The 22,725-nt window shown below is 38.3% G+C and overlaps 1 protein-coding gene across 3 annotated transcripts in view; it reads left to right on the forward strand.

The window, feature by feature from the left end:
* FBN2 (fibrillin 2) overlaps positions 1 to 22,725 on the forward strand; it is a 183,141-nt gene that overhangs the window by 125,152 nt on the left and 35,264 nt on the right. For 2 of the 3 annotated variants that reach the window (XM_040541319.1, XM_040541318.1), the window contains 14 exons: positions 3,383 to 3,508; positions 4,250 to 4,375; positions 5,163 to 5,285; positions 5,444 to 5,569; positions 7,175 to 7,300; positions 8,403 to 8,525; positions 10,162 to 10,284; positions 13,366 to 13,491; positions 15,429 to 15,551; positions 15,933 to 16,055; positions 19,859 to 20,020; positions 20,781 to 20,849; positions 21,475 to 21,600; positions 22,060 to 22,185. In XM_040541319.1, the coding sequence (XP_040397253.1) occupies positions 3,383 to 3,508; positions 4,250 to 4,375; positions 5,163 to 5,285; positions 5,444 to 5,569; positions 7,175 to 7,300; positions 8,403 to 8,525; positions 10,162 to 10,284; positions 13,366 to 13,491; positions 15,429 to 15,551; positions 15,933 to 16,055; positions 19,859 to 20,020; positions 20,781 to 20,849; positions 21,475 to 21,600; positions 22,060 to 22,185 (1,728 nt within the window). The remainder of the gene's footprint in view (positions 1 to 3,382; positions 3,509 to 4,249; positions 4,376 to 5,162; positions 5,286 to 5,443; positions 5,570 to 7,174; positions 7,301 to 8,402; positions 8,526 to 10,161; positions 10,285 to 13,365; positions 13,492 to 15,428; positions 15,552 to 15,932; positions 16,056 to 19,858; positions 20,021 to 20,780; positions 20,850 to 21,474; positions 21,601 to 22,059; positions 22,186 to 22,725) is intronic. The other variant, XM_040541320.1, reaches the window with a different exon arrangement.

The following is a 22,725-nucleotide window of genomic DNA, read 5'->3' on the forward strand; positions in this document are numbered from 1 at the left end:
TCTCTGACTGAGGAGTGAGTCTTCCTTGTTCCAGACTTTTCCACTGATTTTAGGTCTCGAATTGCTGAAAGCAAATGTTACCAGTGAAGATGTATGCAAAGACAGTATTGAATATCTTGTCTTCTTCCAGGTCACCAGTTCCATTCAGCACTGAGCCCATATTTTCCCTCATCTTCCTTTTGCTGATGCTCTGCATGTGAAAGACTTTCTTGTTGCCCTTTACATCCCTTGCCAAGGTCAAATCCTGGTGGCATCCCTGCATACTCAAACAGTGCTTCAGTATTCCTCCTGGGTCGCCTATTCCTGCTTTTGTGTATTTTATGCTTCATTTTTATGTTTGAGTACTGTCAGGAGCATTCTGTGCTCCTTGATTGAACTCAAATATGTGGTTCTGTGGCCTCCATGCAGGCCTCCTGTCACCTTTCACTGATTTCCTGTACATTATGATGCTTGAAAACACAGAGTCATCAAAATATCATTGCCTGAATCACGGAAAAAGATAACAAGGAAGCTAAGCTGTGGAAACTTTCAGGAGAGACAGACGCTCTCTACAAATGCAGAGAATGAATACTGTTTGGTTTCTGTAAGTCAGAGGCAAGGAAGCAAGATGTCAGATAAACACAGAGAGAGTGAGGAAATAAGAAGAGAAATGACTTCTTGAAGGCTTTTTGCAGAAACTAAGAAAAGGAAGGAATGCTGAATGAAAACATTTTGGAGCTTTGAGAATTAGCCAAACAGGAGTCTATCAAAAGAGAAATTGGATTCTATCATCAGCCAGTTTCTCTCCTTATGAGAATAACCTACAAAACCCTATGATGTCTTGGCTAATTTCTTAGGCGAATGAAATAAAAACACTAGTCTATCTATTTGAATAAAAGTCTTTTTTTTCAAGGGTAGCTAGTCATGCTTCCTGGGAGTCCAAAAGTGTGAGTTCATGCTGCACCTTGAAGGTCCGTTGTTCATATTTCTTTCCATATCTATAGTGTTAGCTGTTTTTTTCAGGTTCATGAGTCAAATATTCGGTTTCCCATTGTACGTTGTAACATGTCTATTTCTCAGCCACATATCCACATACACAGCAGTTAGCAAGCTATCTATCCTTTTACAATCACAGAATCAGCTAGGTTGGAAGAGACCTCCAAGATCACCTAGTCCAACCTCTGACCTAACACTAACAAGTCCTCCACTAAACCATGTCACTAAGCTCTACATCTAAATGTCTTTTAAAGACCTCCAGGGATGGTGACTCAACCACTTCCCTGGGCAGCCCATTCCAATCCCTAACAACCCTTTCAGTAAAGAAGTTCTTCCTAATAACCAACCTAAACCTCCCCTGGCACAGCTTTAGCCTGTTCCCCCCTCATCCTGTCACCAGGCACATGGGAGAATAGACCAAACCCCTACCTCGCTACAGCCTCCTTTAAGGTACCTGTAGAGCTCAATAACGTAACCCCTGAGCCTCCTCTTCTCCAGGCTGAACAATCCCAGCTCCCTCAACCGCTCCTCGTAAGACTTGTTCTGCAGACCCCTCACCAGCTTTGTTGCCCTTCTCTGGACTCGCTCAAGCACCTCCATGTCCTTCTTGTAGCGAGGGGCCCAAAACTGAACACAGTACTTGAGGTGTGGCCTCACCAGAGCCGAGTACAGGGGGACAACCACTTCCCTAGCCCTGCTGGCCACACTGTTTCTTATGCAAGCCAGGATGCTGTTGGCCTTCTTGGCCACCTGAGCACCCTGCTGGCTCATATTCAGCCAACTATCAACCAATACTCCAAGGTCCTTCTCTGCAAGGCAGATTTCTAACCACTCATCTCCCAGCTTGTAGCTCTGCTTGGGGTTGTTGCGTCCCAAGTGCAGGACCTGGCACTTGGCCTTGTTGAACTTCATACAGTTGGCCTCAGCCCATCGGTCCAGCCTATCCAGATCCTCCTGCAGAGCCTTCCTACCCTCGAGCAGATCGACACACGCACCTAACTTGGTGTCGTCTGCAAACTTACTGAAAGTGCACTCGATCCCCTCATCCAGATCACTGATAAAGATGTTAAAGAGAACTGGCCCTAGTACTGAGCCCTGGGGGACTCCACTAGTGACCGGCCTCCAACTGGATTTAACTCCATTAACCACGACTCTTTAGCTCCAGCTACCCAGCCAGTTTCTAACCCAACAAAGCGTATGCCAGTCCAAGCCATGAGCAGCCATTTTCCTGAGGAGAATGCTGTGGGAAACGGTGTCAGAAGCCTTACTGAAGTCAAGGTAGACCACATCCACAGCCTTTCCCTCATCCACCAAGCGCGTCACTTTGTCATAGAAGGAGATCAGGTTCGTCAAGCAGGACCTGCCTTTCATAAACCCATGCTGACTGGGCCTGATTGCCTGCTTGCCCTGCAAGTGCCGCGTGATGACACTCAAGATAATCTGCTTCATGAGCTTCCCTGGCACTGAGGTCAAACTAACAGGCCTAGAGTTTCCCGGGTCAACCCTCCGGCCCTTCTTGTAGATGGGCGTCACGTTTGCTAGCCGCCAGTTGACTGGGACCTGCCCTGATAGCCTGGACTGCTGATAAATGATGGAAAGTTTCTTGGCCAGCACTTCAGCCAGTTCTCTCAGTACCCTCGCGTGGATCCCATCCAGCCCCATCGACTTGTGTACATCTAAGTGCTGTAGCAGGTCACCAACCACTTCCTCGTGGATTGTGAGGGCCACATCTTGCTCCCCATCCTCTTCCACCAGCTCAGGATACTGGGTATCTAGAGAACAACTGGTCTTGCTGCCAAAGACTGAGGCAAAGAAGGCATTAAACACCTCAGCCTTTTCCTCATCTCTCGTCACTAAGTTTCCTCCCGCATCCAGTAAAGGGTGGAGATTCTCCTTAGTCCTCCTTTTCATGTTAATGTATCTATAAAAACGTTTTCTGTTGTCTTTACTATCCTTTTAGTTAAAAGTTTACATGCATGTCCCCATTAACTGCAATCCACGTACAATAATTTCAATGCATGCCTAAAATGCCTAAAGTCTGGTTAAATTTAGAAGAAAACTTTTTTGAAAATTGCAACAGAATGTTAATACATTGTTCAAAATGATGACCATCCAAACAGATTCTATCTTTTCTTGTTTCATGTTTCTCTTAGAGTACTTAATTTTGAATGATACATTTATCTTATTTTCTTGGAAAAAAAAAGCCATATTTTAGAGTTCAGTAACTTAAAGGACTTTTTTTTTTGCACTGTTACATAGAATGAGGAAAGGAGGAGCACTGCTTCAATGAAACCTTCTTTTTATTTGTGTCTTTCAGATTTTGTCATTTCCAGGCGCTGAGAACTGCTTTTCCCTTTGTTGCTCCTTAGTAATGATTTTATACTTTCTTGCCATGATTTCTTTTCAGATATTGATGAATGTGAACGCAACCCTCTGCTGTGTAGAGGTGGCACCTGTGTGAATACAGAAGGGAGTTTTCTGTGTGACTGTCCTGTGGGACATGAGCTGTCACCATCACATGAGGAATGCATTGGTGAGTTTCAACTAAGGATAGCAGTCTTCACCTCTCTATGAAGAGCAATCATTTCTGCTATGAAAATTTTTTGTCACTGGCAAGGATGTGGCCTTAGGAATATCTCAAACAAATTCATGTTCCCTCTTTGAATACCTTCAAATAAAATGAATACCTTCAAATTAAATCCTTATAGCAGATCCTGTAAAGTCTCTAGTGCCCTCAGCACTTTTGGCTTCAAAGAGGAGTTTTTTAGCAGGACTCTAGGGGTTATTAAGCAGTTCAAAGGACTGTACCACTCATGTTGGCCATTTTCAATTAACAGGCATAAAAGCATAAAGTGAACTTTATTCCTACAATCACAAAAAAGTGTTTCTGTCCCACAGTGAAATGCAGTTCTCCTTTTTGCACATAATTCACTACTGAAGCAGTAAAAAAAAAAAAAAAATGAAAAAGCCATAAATCATATTACCTCTTTGTCTTCTGTGTTTGATGAATAGTCACTGCAAGAGTTGGCTTAAACCAGCAGATTGGAGTACCATGGACTTTATGAGGTGGTCTTCTACAGTTAATGTTCACAGAACAAAATGAAGAAAATAAACATTTGTCACTGTTTCACACATACTATTTAGGGTCCATACCTTGAATGGGAATGTATTAAGAGCCAGAAATTGAAAGTGTCTGAAATCCACTGGTTTAAAATGTATTCCTTACCCCATTTCTCTGACTAAGAAGTAATTGATATAAATGATTCTTTTCCAGATGTAAATGAATGCTCACTAAGTGACAATCTCTGCAGAAATGGCAAATGTGTGAACATGATTGGAACATACCAGTGTTCCTGTAACTCTGGATACCAGGCCACCTCTGACAGACAAGGCTGCATAGGCAAGTGCTGTATTCCTTAACCTATGTATTCATACTTAAGCGTGTATTGTTTCATATGGCTTTACTTCTATTTCATGCAGAGCCATCTTCTCATTTTCTTCTATGAAGTATATCATGAACTATTGTGGACATTTCACCTTAAGAGTATTAAGAAAGTGTAATATCGTTGCTGTACTGAATTCTGAAGAATGCTTTGGGAAAATAATACTCTTATGGTGCTACTCCATTAAAATCACAAGCTTGAGTGTGAAACAATGAGAAAATATTGCTAAGTTTCTTAATTGAGCAAGAACAGCCCAAGTTTTTCTTCCGCTTACTGTATACATTTCTAAAAATCCTACACTTATAGTAATACTGAACTATGTATTTTTCAACACATTGGCAATGAGAGCAGAGGGACTGAGATTTTTTTGTTTTTGTTGCTTTTGCTTATTTTTTGCAAAAACATAAATTTGTGCTGCGTGTCAAGCTTACACGAAACTTTAGTTTCTTAGGGCTTTTCTTTCTTTTTCTTTCCACCTGTTGTCTTTTGCACTTTTTTTAAACCTATATCCTTGATAATATATGTGAATATAAATAACTTAAAAGTAGTCACTTGCTCCCATAGATGAAAATGCAGTTGAAAGAGGGAAGGAAGGCTGAACAAAATCTAAATCAAGAGTGTAGTGTGAGAATGAAAACTCAAGATCATCACCAGCAAACTGCTTCATCTCTTAAGTAAAATGACAAGAGAAGGTGACTTCTCCTTATAAAAGTAGACTTACTGTAACTTATGTTGCTTCCCCAGATATTGATGAATGTATGATAATGAATGGAGGCTGCGACACCCACTGCACTAACTCAGAAGGCAGCTACGAATGTAGCTGCAGTGATGGCTATGCTCTAATGCCAGATGTCAGGACATGTGCAGGTAGTTTTTAGTATCTAAAGATACTAATATCTGAAGATCGGTTTTCATTAAAAATAGATTGAAGGTTCCAGCATGGTGCCTTTCAGCCCATCTGAATATGGTATTCTGTTAGCCAGTCTGTACCAGTGTGACAGAGTTATTTTCTGCTTTTATTTCAGATATTGATGAATGTGAAAATAATCCAGATATCTGTGATGGTGGGCAATGTACTAATATTCCAGGGGAGTATCGCTGTCTCTGTTATGATGGATTTATGGCGTCTATGGACATGAAAACTTGCATCGGTAAGTAGCTCTACAAACCAAAGGTAATGAGAGTCTAAAAGTTGTACAGCTAATGCTTTGGAATCGTTGAAGGGATAATGAATACTTGAAGGCAGGTTATAGAGCTATGTATGTAATTTTAAAAAAACAAAAGATCTATCGATCTTTCTTGCTACAGTATAAATGTTAGGAAGTGTAGCAGAAAATTTGAAAAGTCCATATGCATAAATAAACTCCTGTAATTCCAAAAGTAGGATTGATATAATTGTAATTGTAGGATTTGCCTAAAACATCACTATAGAGAAGAGAATGTTTGGGTGCCCCAGCATTTTCTTCTGTCTCTTGTAAATGTTTTAGTTTATCCTCTCAACTACATTAAATTACTATGAGTGATTGTGAAGGAAATCAAAATAAAAATATTTCTTCAGATTAAACTAACTTTAGTTAGTTCTACTGTTTATACGAAGCCCTAACCTTTTACATTTAATTTTTTCTATACACTATACTTTAAGGTGGTTTGAGCTATATTAATAAAATTATATTTTGTGAACATCTATCAAATAAACCTTTCATTACTCATTTTATACATGTGTGCACACTGAGAAGAAACTAATCATATTTAGTGATGAATAAAGCTGTCATAGAATCATAGAATATCTCTAGTTGGAAAGGACAAGGATCATCAAGTCCAACTCATGACTCTGCACAGGACCACCCAAAAATCAAACCACACGTCTGAGAGCATTGTCCAAACGCTTCCTGAACTCTGGCAGGCTCAGTGCTGTGACCACTTCCTTGGGAAGCCTAATCCAGTGCCTGACCACCCTCTGGATGCAAAACCTTTCCCTAACACCCAGCCTGACCCTTCCCTGTCCCAGCTCCACGCCATTCCCTCGGGTCCTGTCGCTGCCCCCAGAAAGCAGAGCTCAGCGCCTGCCCCTCCACTCCCCTCATGAGGGAGCTGCAGGCCTCCATGAGGCCCCCCCTCAGCATCCTCCTCTCTAAGCTGAATAAACCAAGGGACCTCAGACACTCCTCAGATGTCTTTCCCTCTAGACTCTTCACTATCTTTGTCACTCTCCTTTGAATGCTCGCTAAAAGTTTTATATTTTTCTTATATTGTGGTGCACACAACTGCACACAGTGCTCAAGGTGAGGCTGCACCAGTGCAGAGCAGAGCGGGACAATCCCTTCCCTCAACTGGCTAGCTATGCTGTGCTTGATGCATCTCAGAATACAGTTAGCCCATTTGGCTGCCATGGCCCACTGTTAACTCATATTCTACTTGCCATTGACCGGAACCCCCAGGTACCTTTCCCCTGGGCTGCTCTCCAGCCTCTCGTCCCTCAGTCTGTATGTATAGCCAGACCTGCCCCTTCCCGGGTGCAGAATCCAGCACTTGCTCTTGTTAAACTTCATGTGGGTTGGTGATGGCCCAGCTCTCTAATTTGTCAAGATCTCTCTGCAAGGCCTCTCCACCCTTGAGGGAGTCAAACGGCTCCTCCTCATGTGCTTCTGGTATTTTCACCTCAACAACAATATTCCAAAAAGACAAAGTATGCTATTAGGTGTTGTTAGGTGTTGTTAGTAATTTTTAAGTAATAATGAATTTATGTGCACTTACAGATGTAAATGAATGCGATTTGAATTCCAACATCTGTATGTTTGGGGAGTGTGAAAACACTAAAGGTTCATTCATTTGTCACTGCCAGCTAGGATATTCGGTCAAGAAAGGAACCACCGGATGCACAGGTAAAGCAAATTTCTGGCATATGTGTTACAGTGTGTAGATATCTTGATTGGCTTTCAGGTAAAATAAATGCACAAGTGTTCATGCACAAGTGTTCACACACAAGTGGGAGACTGTAATTTCTACCATTATGTAGTAAATGTAGGAGTCTACCTATATTACATGTATCAGCATGTATCCACGAGTTTGAAAAGGTTTGCTCTTTGACCAATATCAATATGATATAAGAGACCTCATATGTAACTGCGGTTTTAAAGGCAAAACTTTTTCTGCTATAGACTGGAGGAATATCTAGTAGCAAATAGAGCCTGGCTAGGTACGGCTGCATCTGTGGTAGAAGTATTTAATCTGTACCCATTTGTCATGCATACTCAAAGTGTGAACTCATCTGTCAACTATAGCTGTGAGAAATGACCCAAGAGTCTAAGAAAAGGTCAAAAGGGAAAAAAAAAAATAGAAAAAAAGAAGGGAAAAAATAGTGATGGTGTAAGAAGGAAAGTATATGCCTTCCTTCAATCCATGCTAACAAATTTTAAAGAATCATAGTAATTCAGTTTCAAACTGTACAAATTCTTGTGCTAATTGGCATCTTTCCTTCTGCAGGCTGGGTCTACTCTGTTAGGGGGAAGCTAAGGTCATCCAAAGTGACTCTTCTTGGAAGGTTGATGGAATTCCTCCTGTAATTTCATATTTAAGAATTTGTTTTATAGTTTCAAAAATCTTGGACAAGTCATTTCTATAACTGAAATGTGCCCACACAATCAAGGGTGTCGACCCATTTTAGGCATATCGGCATACTTGTCTGTAAGACAGCTTTAATTTCACACTGAAAAGCAACTGTAGGAAATCAAACTAATTTCACCATGTTTACTAACAAAGAATGTTATGAAAACATAATGAAAGTACAATTGAAAATGCAAGTATCATTATTATTAATTTATAAAATAATGTCACTTGCTTGAATTATTATATGGTTTTGAAATTTTTGTTTTTTAAGGGATTGCAAAACTACACAATGGAAATGAGTAAAATCCAAGGGGAAAATCATTTGTAATATTCTGGTTCTCCTGATGTAACTACTAATAGTTTATTTTGTGCTTCTAGATGTGGATGAGTGTGAAATTGGTGCTCACAACTGTGACATGCATGCCTCATGTCTCAATGTACCAGGAAGTTTTAAATGCAGTTGCAGAGAGGGATGGGTCGGGAATGGCATTAAATGTATTGGTAAGTATATAGAAAAATAAAGTTTTTCTCTCTCTCTTTTTTTCTTTTTTCTTTTTTTTTTTCTTTTTTTCTATTTTCTTTTTTCTCTTTTTTTTTTTCAACAAAACATGCAATATGACTGTGATTACTCCATTAGAAACAAAAGTATTATTCCTCTATTTGCTGTACTCTGTGGATAGATGAGTATACAAGATTCTTGTGTTTTGGGAGTTTGGTTTTTTTTTGGAAAAAAAAGAAAAGGTTTTGTCTCAGGAGGCTCTCTGTGTAACATCGTACTGTGTTAAATATGTATTTTGCAAAGTTTATATACAACTGCTAGAATGGGCAAAATACAAAATTCAGTCAAAAATATGGTGGAGTTTGTTTTGAGATTTCCTGCCATTAAGATATTATTTCTGTTACTTAATACCATTTTTCTGGGAAAAAAAAAATCCTGTAGTGTTTCCAGTTAATAGGTCTAATATAAAGCACATTGGACCTGAAGTATGGGAAACTTGATACTACATTTGCTGGGCTGCTACAGTCACATTATGTGTCCTTGCTTTGTTTTAATTTTGGTGTGTAAAAGAGATTGTAATATTTACCTTTTTTGCATAACATTTTGCGATCTGTGGAAGATGAGATTCACTTAAAAATTAGGCTTTATTGGTATAATATGTGAAAGAAAAAATACCTGTAGTATGAGATTTTACTGCAAGCCAGATTTTGTAAGATTTTAAAGCTATGTATGAGAAAAAAAAAAGAAAAAAGAAAAAAGAAAAAAAAAAAGGCTCCCTGGTCTTTATAGTTATCATTTAATTAAAAATAGGTGAGGTTCTGCTAAGCAAATAAGACATCCTGTTTGAAAGGACTTAAAAAGAGATGTGGTAGAACCCATGTTGTTAAAATAGCTCCTGGGTACAGAATGTTCTTCCAGGAGTCCCTTATACAGATGTCTGCTGATGGGCAAGGCAGAGTGTGAAAAGGACCATCAGGTACCACATAGCACCTGTCACAGTGTGGCACCTGATACTGACTCACATCATGCACTCGAATGGCCATTTCCATCAAATCAAGCTGCAATTGCCATTTAGAGGCAGGAGAGTCTTCTGTTTTTGTTGTTGGTTTGGTTTGGTTTGGTTTGGTTTGGTTTGGCTTGTGTTATTTTTAAATCCAAATTGACATCCAAGTTAGAAATAAAGCCTGCATTGATTTTCATAGCGTTAGGCTACACTCCCCTCCCCTACACTCCCCAATACTCCCCTACGCTCCCCTCCCCTATACTCCTCTCCCCTACACTCCCCTCCCCTACAATACCCTCCCCTACACTCCCCTCCCCAGTATGCCCCTCCCCTACACTCCCCTACACTCCCCTCCCCTACACTTATGTTTTGTTAATTGAGAAGGCTCATCAGATGCGTGTTAGATTTTCACCTCACCATATCTCTTTGTTCTGTTATTTTCAACACACTTTGATTCCAAGTTCTTTATGAGGATATTAACATTTAAGTAATGATATCAACATTTACTCTAATGAATCAGCTGAATTCCATCCATTGTGTGGATGTTGTATGCTTGTTTAGTTTGGCAGTTAATTGCAAGCAAAGTACACTAACTGCTGTATTACTGCTTATGCTCTTTTGTCCCTGATGTGTAGATCTTGATGAATGCTCCAATGGGACACACCAGTGCAGCGTGAATGCCCAGTGTGTAAACACCCCAGGGTCATACCGCTGTGCGTGTGCAGAGGGATTTGCAGGGGATGGATTTACTTGTTCTGGTAAGAACTTTCTGTGAAAGCTGATTTGTCACTGATGGTTTCTGTTTCATGGAAGAGTTCCAAAATTAGACCTAAGCCCAAAGTGCAAGAGAATAAATGTAAAAGTGTCTATTAAGACCCATCTCCTGAAGAAATGTTAACAAAGGCAGTTGACCCTTAGATTTGCATGCCAAACTGGATGCAGTGAGACCAGTTGTTGGGTGAAGCTCCTGTCTGCTCCTTTCTCCTTTTCCTTTTTGGTCCAACTTTTTTGAATGTACACGCGCAGTTTCAAGAGGACAAGGATTCAGCTGTCGTCGACCCTGCCCTGTTGACTGGGTCTGTCTCTGACAGGGAAGAGATCTTTTATTTTGCCGTCGCTAGGGGAAGGAGGACTGAATGGGATGTAATCATTAATGATTAAATCCTTATTTTTAATGATTTTCTTTTAAGTAAAAACAAGTTGCAATTGAAAAATGTTGCCCACTATCTCTGCATTTAAGTTTTTTTGAACATCATTTACCACACAGAATGTGTTTCAAAATAACTCAAAGTGTAAAAGTTTATATAAAGTGTAAGGATTTTATATAAAACATAAATGTATGAGCATTGAGTTACTGTGTTTTTTACCACTGAAGGAGTGGAAATGCAACAATGTCTCTGCTCTACAGTTCTTATTTGTTCTCTATGTGGTCAGCAATTTTTAAGGTTTGAAGGAATGCATCCTAAGCATAGTGAAATACAAAGAAAGTAATGTGAATGCATTCACTATTAGTTAACTAACCAAAATCAATTTACACCTTAAATATTATTAAAACTTAATATAAGAATAAGTCAGAAGACTCATTAATATTAGTTTTTGTCTCAGAAGTAGGATCTTCATATTTTGCTTATTTATGTGTTTCAAGTTTGTGGTTCATGAACATGAATTTTAATCCCTATTGTTAATGAAGTATGCTTTAGATTTGTCAATTTAAAATTTAATTTAATTTAAATTTTTGCTCTTTTTTAAGAGCTATCAAAAATATTAGAAAAATGAAAATGAACCATGTTGTTTGAAAGGACCAATGCTCAAAGTAACACTTAGACAAAATGTTTCATGTCAGACTAACACAGCAATATCACAGAATCACAGAATCATCTAGGTTGGAAGAGACCTCCAAGATCACCTAGTCCAACCTCTGACCTAACACTAACAAGTCCTCCACTAAACCACTAAACCATATCACTAAGCTCTACATCTGAATGTCTTTTAAAGACCTCCAGGGATGGTGACTCAACCACTTCCCTGGGCAGCCCATTCCAATGCCTAACAACCCTTTCAGTAAAGAAGTTCTTCCTAATAACCAACCTAAACCTCCCCTGGCACAGCTTTAGCCTGTTCCCCCCTCATCCTGTCACCAGGCACGTGGGAGAATAGACCAACCCCCACCTCGCTACAGCGTCCTTTAAGGTACCTGTAGAGTGCGATAAGGTCGCCCCTGAGCCTCCTCTTCTCCAGGCTGAACAATCCCAGCTCCCTCAGCTGCTCCTCGTAAGACTTGTTCTGCAGACCCCTCACCAGCTTTGTTGCCCTTCTCTGGACTCGCTCAAGCACCTCCATGTCCTTCTTGTAGCGAGGGGCCCAAAACTGAACACAGTACTCGAGGTACGGCCTCATCAGAGCTGAGTACAGGGGGACAATCTCTTCCCTAGCCCTGCTGGCCACGCTGTTTCTTATGCAAGCCAGGATGCTGTTGGCCTTCTTGGCCACCTGAGCACCCTGCTGGCTCATATTCAGCCAACTATCAACCAATGCTCCAAGGTCCTTCTCTGCAAGGCAGATTTCTAACCACTCATCTCCCAGCCTGTAGCGCTGCTTTAGGTTGTTGCGTCCCAAGTGCAGGACCTGGCACTTGGCCTTGTTGAACTTCATACAGCTGGCCTCAGCCCATCGGTCCAGCCTATCCAGATCCTCCTGCAGAGCCTTCCTACCCTCGAGCAGATCGACACACGCACCTAACTTGGTGTCGTCTGCAAACTTACTGAAAGTGCACTCGATCCCCTCATCCAGATCACTGATAAAGATGTTAAAGAGAACTGGCCCTAGTACTGAGCCCTGGGGGACTCCACTAGTGACCGGCCTCCAACTGGATTTAACTCCATTAACCACGACTCTTTAGCTCCAGCTACCCAGCCAGTTTCTAACCCAACGAAGCATATGCCAGTCCAAGCCATGAGCAGCCATTTTCCTGAGGAGAATGCTGTGGGAAACGGTGTCAGAAGCTTTACTGAAGTCAAGGTAGACCACATCCACAGCCTTTCCCTCATCCACCAAGCGCGTCACTTTGTCATAGAAGGAGATCAGGTTCGTCAAGCAGGACCTGCCTTTCATAAACCCATGCTGACTGGGCCTGATCGCCTGCTTGCCCTGCAAGTGCCGCGTGATGACACTCAAGATAATCTGCTTCATGAGCTTCCCTGGCACTGAGGTCAAACTAACAGGCCTAGAGTTTCCCGGGTCAACCCTCCGGCCCTTCTTGTAGATGGGCGTCACGTTTGCTAGCCGCCAGTTGACTGGGACCTGCCCTGATAGCCTGGACTGCTGATAAATGATGGAAAGTTTCTTGGCCAGCACTTCAGCCAGTTCTCTCAGTACCCTCGCGTGGATCCCATCCGGCCCCATCGACTTGCATATATATAGTATATAATAGGATATATATATAACATATATGTATATATAATATATATAACAGAAATATATAATGTGTATATTATATGTATTACAGAAAATAAAGCTTTGACTTTGTAAGCAAAGCATTCAATGTATTTATTAGAAGTAACAGTACTGAATCTGAAAACCTTGCATTATTAAAAAGAATAATTCTGTTAATTAAAAAAAAAAAAAAAAAAGAAAAGAAAAGAAAAGTAAGAATCTTAGCAGCGTAGAAGGAGTCATTTTGGAAATGACATTAGATTTGCCTTTCTGCATTCTTTCAATTTGGTTCATCTTCAGGTGTAAACATGTTGTTCTATATCAATAAAACTCTGCAACACTGAGTGATAGGATAAAATTATTTGTATTTTGAAACATGATTTCAAAGAAATTTCTGTCTCCCACAGATGTTGATGAGTGTGCAGAAAATGTTAATCTGTGTGAGAACGGACAGTGTTTGAATGTCCCTGGTGCATACCGTTGTGAGTGTGAGATGGGATTCACTCCCTCCTTGGACAGCAAGTCATGCCAAGGTAAGCTACCGGTACTTCAAGGTCATTTTCTGAGTTTGGATTGGCTGCCATAAAGCAAACCACAAGAACTGCTGGAAGGACCTCAACCTGGAAGCAGAATACGTAACACATGCTTCACATATAAAACTAATTTCTTCAACCAAGGATTATTTTGCAGTTTTAATTACGTTGAAGGTAACTGTCATCTCTTTATGAAGTTTTCCTGGCTGTGGCCCAGAAATCTCAGCAGTTTGGCTTGGCAATTTTGTGTTGGTATTTTTTTTTGTTACTATTTCTCTTAGTCTTGTCACTAGTGAATAGTGTCTGGAAAAAACCTGCATTCATCTCTATTTTATTTAGAGTGCTTACATAGGAAATATAAACTGCATTGAGTGACCTCATTTTTAATAAACCATACTTGACAACTTTGTAATACTCCTTGAAGTGTGTCCTGAAGATTTTTTTATCATCATCCTTTCACTCTCTGTATTGTAGCAGATCATCTGAAGTAGAGAAGAAATGATTCTCTCTAATCCAATGGAGCTTCTGTTCCTTGTTGTATTCTTACACCCTTTTTTGGTTTAATATGAAAACTGGGTATTAGATAAATTCTTTTTAACTAATGTTCCAAAGCATTGTACTTTACTGGCATGTTCACATATTCATGTGTATATGTATGAATCAGACTTCAGGCAGAAGCTTGTGAAAAATTAGCTACACAAGTGTTCTGGTCGGAGCTATTATAATTACCAAGTATTATCAATTGTTTAAATTAGCAAATTTCTCAGTGCAGCTCAGTTAGCCATTTTATAATCATGCCAATGTTCCAATGTTCTAATAATAATAATAAAAAAAGATATCAGCCAATTAGTATATTGATAAACAAAATATTCTAATTCTAGAGACAGTAAGTCATTCAATTTTGGCTTCTCAGTTGGTCCACAATAGTGCGCTGAAAAACAAATTGAAGAATTTTGGACAAAAATCTTGGTATATTATTGTGATTCCAACAGAAATCTGAAAGCATTGCATAGATTAAATTACACTGTTCAAGAACTAGAATGTGTGGATGCTGAGTGCTGTAGAGGAATTCTTTTGTTTGTTTGTTTGTTTTTTAAGTTGATGTATTAATTTGTCCTGTGATAGGGTGACTCCTTGGCTGATTTCTGCCATCAAGGGATAAAATCCAAAGCCTGTATTTAGTGTGATAATCGTAATATTTCACCCAATTTCTTCAGAAATCCCTTGAAATGTTAGTATGTTAACTTCTCAATGATAGTCTTTTCCACAACTTTATAAAGCTTTATCTTAACAAAGATTATCTTCCTGACCCAATTCAGAGTTCATTTCATGGCTATAGTCCAACTTAGAAAACTTTCTTTAATTTCCAGTTTAAATTAATTGAGAACCATTGGATACTAGGCATTTATCTTAAATTTCTTTTTCACCTAAAAATTTATCCCCATTCCCCACCATGCCAAAGTTACCCTTTCTCATATGTTCCTATAAAGAGGCATTATATCACTTCCCAAGCTTCGACTAATGCAAGCCAAGTTCACCATAGATCTTTCATTACTCTGATCATTTTAATATTCCTTTTCTACACCTCTTCTAGTTTTAGCTCATCACTCCTGAACAGAGCTCTGTATCCAGAATTCCAAGTGAAAATTTAGCTGTGCTTAGTAAAACGGTATCAATGCTGTCTGCTTTCCTGTCTCTGCTAAAAATAGCTCACTAAGGCATGCTAGAGCTGCATTCGTCTTTTACACAGATGCTTTATTTTAGAAATTTAGGAATCTTGCTATCAGACAGTACCTGCCTATTTTTTTCATCTTTTATTAATTTTCTTCCACTCAGAAGTTACATGTGTCTTCATTTGCACTTTGCAATACAACACACTATTATAGTACTAATATGGTAACAGTATCTAATTTTCTTTTCTTAATATATTTCTTCAGATATCGATGAATGCTCCTTCCAAAATATATGTGTATTTGGTACCTGCAATAATCTACCAGGAATGTTTCATTGCATCTGTGATGATGGCTATGAACTAGATAGAACCGGAGGAAACTGTACAGGTATATTTCTTCTGTTCAGAAATATGTCAAGGCTAAAATACCTTTTTAATTGCACCGGGTTAATTGAAACAGGAGTTAACAACATGCGTTATATTCTCTAGCAACTAGGCAAGCGCATTCTTTCTCCACCAAATAAGAAGTTTTTAGCATTGTAAGCTTTTGATTTAGTTTAAGAATTAAATTTAAAAAATGCTTCTTATATACGCAGCTGTACGATGGTTACTCTTAAGTGTTTGATGAATTATTAGCAGCTCTTTGCTTGAATTTCAGGTAGAAATAACTTGTATTTGAAATTTTCTTGCCCATTTTGCTTTAAAATGTAAAATGACTCCTCTTTTCCATCAAGTGAATGGATTTATAAACATAGCCTTCCTATTTCAGATATTGATGAATGTGCTGATCCCATTAACTGTGTTAATGGTCTCTGCGTAAATACTCCTGGGAGGTATGAATGTAATTGCCCTCCAGATTTCCAGCTGAATCCTACCGGGGTGGGTTGCGTGGGTAAGTAAAAGCCACCTAAAATATCACTGTAGAAATCAAATGAATAATCATATTAGATGGATAGTAGATATATCAAACACGGGTAGTTTTGGCCTTTCTTCGAAGGGAGGGTGCCTGTTTTGACGCACGAGGGTAGCAAGATACAAAAATTATCATTCACTTGCTGATCCTTCTGTATAGTTTTCTAGAGCTTGTTAGTCATTGTAAATGATCGATGGTGTTTATAAAGTCTTTAAAATACACTTTTATTTGTTCAAACATATATTATTTGCATTTCCATTTTCCTGAAAGTCACCAGTTCTTTGTTTAAGTTAAGTCTAAACTGGAATTAAAACTGCTTGTGGTGCCTGTTTAACTAAAAACAAACTAAAAAGCACATTTCACTGTAGTTTAATTCTCTCTGGCATAATCATCTCTGGCTTATACTGACATGAACGGAATTTTCATTGTATCTTCTACTTTCATTACGTTTTTCCACTTGGTATAACTGTCATGTGATTAGAATACATAAGCGCAATCAGTCTAGGGAAGTTTTCAGGAAGATAAGGTTGAGAGAAGGGCTAAAGTTCAGCCATAAAGATTTGTGTGGGATCCTGGGAAAGCCTTTTAGCTTTTTATTTGGAAAACAGCCTTTTTTATTTTAATACTTTGGGAAGACTCAGATTTGCACAAATTGGGAAGTAGAAATCTGCCTATTTTCTAAATACTGGCAATACTACTATAGTGTGGTAATAAATAAATATATTCTAAACAAATCATTTCTATAGAAATGCATATTTCCTTCAGAACACATTTTATTGCTCATCTTTTCCATGTGTCTCTCTTTTCTGTGTATATTCTCTGTAGCAACTGTAGAGTCCTAAGTGAGAAAGCAAGTCCTCCCTCTCAGAAGAAAAAAAAAGTTTAATAAGAAAGTGAAAGAAAAACTGTTTGACCCTACCTTATTTCTGTCCTGTGGAAGTACTACTAGGCCTCTCTCTCTGATACTAAAGCACTCTTTTCCTTTCCCCTGTGTAAGAAATATTTTTAGTTCCTCAGTGACTGCCTGCACAGAAAAGAGAAGTTCCCGAGGCTTAGGCTGCTGCACAAACATGTTTTTTGTCTGTTTTGTTTTGTTTTGTTTTAACCTCAGTTTCAGAGATTGGCAGAACTGGAATCCTTTTGTCTAGATGGCAGGAACTATAACTCTCAGATGCACAATTTACATCTCTCTATAGCCTGATTTCATGATAAAGTGCAAAAAACATTCACTGAACATTCAGCTTTTGTTTTTAATAGGAGTGTGCAAAGACTCTGCTTCCCGTGAAATATAATCAGATTAATATAATAAGTAAGTCCTGTTCCATGAATGAAATGACACTTCAGTGCCCCTTTTTTAGAAGCCCTTTAAGAGATGGAGGCATCAAGTGTAAATAAAGACATCTTAGTTATACTATGTTATATGATTTTAAACATTGTTAGGTTTTGATCAGTTTCCTTTCACCAGCAGTTCTCATTTATAATATTACTAGAGGATTAAATGAGCTAACATGGGCAAAGGAAACACCAAGACAGTTGCCATTCCAGTGCAGGTATACTAATTCTGTTTTAAGAGGTGGTGTACTTTGGATATGTCTACCATACTGACTTATGCAGTCCAAAGAGGGAAGAATTAAAGTTCAGTTTGCTTGTGATCCTTTATAGTCTCAGGACTGCAAGTCCAAATTGCAGCTTCAGTGACAGTGAAGTTTGGGTCATTTGCAACTGTAAAGCCTTACCCATTTTTCACTCTAAGATTGTAGTCACTTGGAGAAAAACAAAACAAAACAACAAAAACAACAACAACAAAAGACACAGGCCAGTAGACCTTACCAAGATACATGAAAGTTTCTTACTTCTTGAATTAAACAGTTGTGCCAAAAAATGTTCCAGAAACTTCTTGTCAAAGGACAGTACTTCTGGTTCTCTTCAATAGCAACTATCTCTTGCACGCTTGAGCAAAAAGTGGAATTTTAATTCCAATTCCTCTCAGAAGGAACAGAATTATTATCCTTGGCAAAGAAGAACATGGTGCCTTGTCAAGACAGTTCATGTGAGTAGTAAACCGAAACCTAAAACCCTTTACGGACTCAGTATTGATACTCTGCTAGAGAATTCCACACTCTGCCTTCTTTCCAAGGACTATTATCTCCTATTGCTCGTAATGGACCTGAGGTCTTTAGCCGAAGTCATCTTCCAAAAAGCTCTTTTTTTTTTCCACTTTTCTCAAGAACCATGAAGCCAAATCTCAGCTTCACGTAAAAAGGCAGATGTCTCCCACTGTCACAAATGGAGAGGAGCATGCAGTTCCTCTGAGAACACGAGGAAATAGGTATTCTGAGAATAAGTATTTGGGGTTTTTTCAGCTCAAACCCATAATGAGAACAACAGGATATGCCCTTTTTTTCTTTTTTTGGAAAGGCCGTTCATGTTACTTCGATCTAACTTAATATTATTTTGCCTTAACAAATTGTAAAGCTTGTATTTATTACTAGGAATCTGTTATTAATTTTAAAAAATGTAATAAATTTAAAATACATAAATAAAAAAGGACTTCCACTCAACATGGGCTGATCAGTGATATGTACCAAATCTCAAGATAATTTAAAAAGCCATGTCATATCAAGACATTTGTTAAACTCTGGAGATTTTGAAAGGATGAACTACACATATTTATGATACTTGGTTCATCTCACTCCATGTAAAATGCTAAGAATGTAGTGTGTGGCACTTGCTGCAAGTAGTAAATTAAAAACGTGGTATTTCTGGGTAAAATAAGCATTTAGAAAACCATTCAAAAATTCATGTACAAGTTTCTTAGTTATACTATTAACAGAAATAGTAAAAATGCAGAAAGACACTGTGGCCTTTATAAAATGAATATATCATCTTTATTCCAAGTTGTTTCTGTGCTTCTTTAGTGGCATACTTTGATAGCAAGTTAATTCATAGCTGTGATCTTTAAAATTATAATACTAAACTTGAGGAAATTAATTTCTTTTTATTTGAATGTAATAGGAAATACTGTCATAATTGACAGTCTTCTCATTCCTTGTATTTATGATTCATTTCTAGTTACTTGCCATTTATACAGAACAAAGAGGTAGTATCGGCAGTAGAAAGAAAACTCAAAGCTTTACTTCTCTTAGTGGATTCATTACTCATTCTACCAATGCCAACTGTTGTCTACATCATGAAGTTACAGATTGAGTGAACTAACAATTTTTCCTCAAAGTTTCTGGAAGTTTAGATTATTTTCTTCAATGCTAATGATTTTTGGAGATTTTTTTTCTTTTTTTTTCTTTTTTTCTTTTTTGCTAGTAGAGCTCTTCCAGTGCAATGACAGATGGCACTTTTTTTCTGCAGTTCCATAGAGAAAAAGGTAACTTCTAATTTCCACAAGAGAGTGGAATTCAGCCTAGTCAAAATCAGAAAATAGAGAAGAAGTATTATCAGCAAACTGCAGCAAGGCTTCTAGATGTTTTCTGGATTGAAAGACTGGGAATAGTGTATGTTCTACACTGGAGTATGGTGTATCTCTGGAAGATACTCGAACATTTAAAACTGTTCTCTGGGTTCTTAGGAGGCTGAAGCTACCCTTTCTCCATGCTGTCTCTCTCAACATCAGTAGCAGCGTACATGAATGTTTTCAGCTTGCCAGTGACTTTAAAAGAATGATGTTATCCGAATTCCTGCTTCTAGATATGGAACATTAAAATGAATGCCTACTGTTGCTTTGCCCAGATTATTGTGTGCAGCTGTAGTCATATGTGCGTTATATGTAGATAATCGTGTTGGCAATTGCTACCTGAAGTATGGACCACGAGGAGATGGAAGCCTATCCTGCAATACTGAAATAGGAGTTGGAGTCAGTCGTTCCTCATGCTGCTGCTCTCTGGGAAAAGCTTGGGGAAACCCCTGTGAGACGTGTCCCCCTGTAAACAGCAGTAAGGAAATGTTCTCATATTTTCCCCTGCCCCCTTATTATAGAAGATACTACTAAGGAATAGAAAAAGTATTTGAAATCTTTTATTATATTATCATTTAAGAAACCCATTTACTTCGAGAATCTGAATATATTGCATACATCTGTTTGCAATTTTTAATCAGCAGCTCCACGTTGGTAGGGTAATAAACACATGACTAAAGCTTAGAATTCAAATTATGTCTTTAATTCAAAGAACTGTGGTGGTTCTCAAAGGGAATCTTGGTAACTGTTATATAACAATTTCTGTCACTCTTAAGTACTTTCAAAACTGTTACCCAGTGATACTTACCAACTTTGTAGATATATAAAAGAAATAGAAATATATAAATAAAAATATATATATATATATATAAAGCAGCTTACTCTTAACAGTCTCATAATAGTATGAATTGCAATTTTAACATCTCTCTTTATCTATTGTATACTGGCGTTTTGTACTGAAGAACTAGTAAAAGCTAAAAGTGGAGGTTGCATGTATACCTTATACAGGCACAAAATGAAGGAAACAGTTTTGTCCCTGCCTATAAGAATATCCAAGGTTATGGTAATGGTCAAAGCAGACTTGCTTTGTTTCCAGTAAATAGTCCAAGGGAAGTAGAAGAATAATGGCAGTAGGGAAAAAGAAGAGTTAGAAACACAAATGAAATGCTTTGTTTCTATTCTTAGCACTTTATTCTTCATATAACTGACATGCTCTCTCTTGTTGTACTTTACTTTAGCGGAATACAATACTCTCTGTCCAGGAGGAGAAGGATTCAGACCAAATCCCATCACTATTATTTTAGAAGGTGAGTTCATCGTAAATGACAATGAAATTTGGTAATAAAAAAAAATGCCATCTTTGGTGAGATAAACGCATGAACTGTATTTTGAAGAAGCCATTACATTTATTGCAAACCAAAAAGTTAATATGAGTTGAACAATGAAAAGAAGCATTGTAAAAGAACATTGAAGAAGTCCAGCAACATTTCAGTAGGAAAATAAACAGATCTCATACCTTTTGTGTGCCTCCTTACTTGAGCTGAACTTTGAAACTGGCCCTGAAGACTAAGTCTTCTATGAAAATTATAGTTTATCAGTGGAAGGTATAAGTTTCAGGAAACATTCATTGGACAAAGAAACCCTGGTTCCAGTGAGCATGAAGGAATGGGGAATTAGATGCCAAATTCCTGTAAACAGTAACAGAAGCTGAACTCCAGGTGCTCATCAAGCTGAAACGTGCTCCAGAAAAACTAGTTATATAGGAGAGAATGAGCATCACATCCATACTTTCATAAAGTGCAATTTAGAAGCAACAAAAATCCACGTGACAGTTAAAAGCTACTAGTTGGTAAAATTTCAGGGGAGGACTTACAGTCTGATGTTTCTTTTAATTCTGGATTAAAAGTAAGTTTTTGTCTCTTTTTTTTTTAGACATTGATGAATGTCAGGAGCTGCCAGGTCTCTGCCAAGGTGGAAATTGCATCAATACTTTTGGCAGCTTCCAGTGTGAATGTCCAAAAGGCTACTACCTCAGTGAAGAGACGAGAATCTGTGAAGGTTGAGTCCCTTGAAATTGTCTTATCACAGTGCAGTTATGATGAAAAACAATGTTTTAGCCTTAAATCCAAAAGTGGCTGTGGTATCCACACTCTTACCAAAAATCTTTTCTAAAATCATTGTCTTGGGCATTATTGATATGATTAATATTAAATTTGAAATGTAACATTTGCATATACTAACGTTTATATACTAGATTTCAGCTATGTGTATTTTCTATATAGTATATAGATAAGGTGGTTATTCATGATTGTAAATTCCAGCTTCAGTGCCTTATATTGCCTACTAGTTTTACTACATTCCCTGTATTGACCCAAATCTGAACTGTACTTCCCAAACTAGCCTTTATATGCAACATTTTTCTTATCTTAGCATATTTTGGCTGTGTTTCTCAGAAATATTTGCTGGGGTTGGTCTTCCTTCTCATTGTTAATTATATTTTTTTCACTTGGTGTCTAGATATTGATGAATGTGTTGCACATCCGGGTGTCTGTGGTCCTGGAACCTGCTACAATACCCTGGGGAACTACACCTGCATTTGCCCTCCTGAATATATGCAGGTCAATGGAGGACATAACTGCATGGGTATGCAAAATGTCATCTTTACTATAACTGTCTAGATATCAGCCTGTTTTGGAACCAGACTCCCTGCTCTAAAATATCCTTTTTCACGTGGTCGATTCTGAAGTCTTTAAAGTCTTAAAGCACCAGAAAACTGGACTTGCAGCTGTTACGTTTTTTCATAAACTTAAGTTCTATTATAGCTTTTTCCTACCTTTAACTCCTAGAAGGTTGTGTCATGTAGCCAGGAAAGAGAGCCAAATGCAGTGTTCTCATGGTCTTATTCTTTAACAGAACTCAGAAATATTTTTTATTTTCATCAGCCATCTCCAATAGTAGGGTTTGATATACAGATGGATCTGATGGGCATCTACAGTTTGTTTCTGATTTCTTGGGAATGTTGCTTTTACCCCTTTGTCTTGAAAGTATGTCATTTCAGGTAAGTCTAATACAAAAGGTTAGATGAGTGCAATCCTTAAATGATTTCTGAGTATATCTGTGCACATTTTTGGGTTGCATTCAGAAGCCAGAGTTAATGAATTACTATCTTGGTTCATGGGGGTA

The sequence above is a fragment of the Cygnus olor genome, chromosome Z (assembly GCF_009769625.2).
Source record: "Cygnus olor isolate bCygOlo1 chromosome Z, bCygOlo1.pri.v2, whole genome shotgun sequence".
In the NCBI taxonomy this organism is placed as follows: domain Eukaryota; kingdom Metazoa; phylum Chordata; class Aves; order Anseriformes; family Anatidae; genus Cygnus; species Cygnus olor.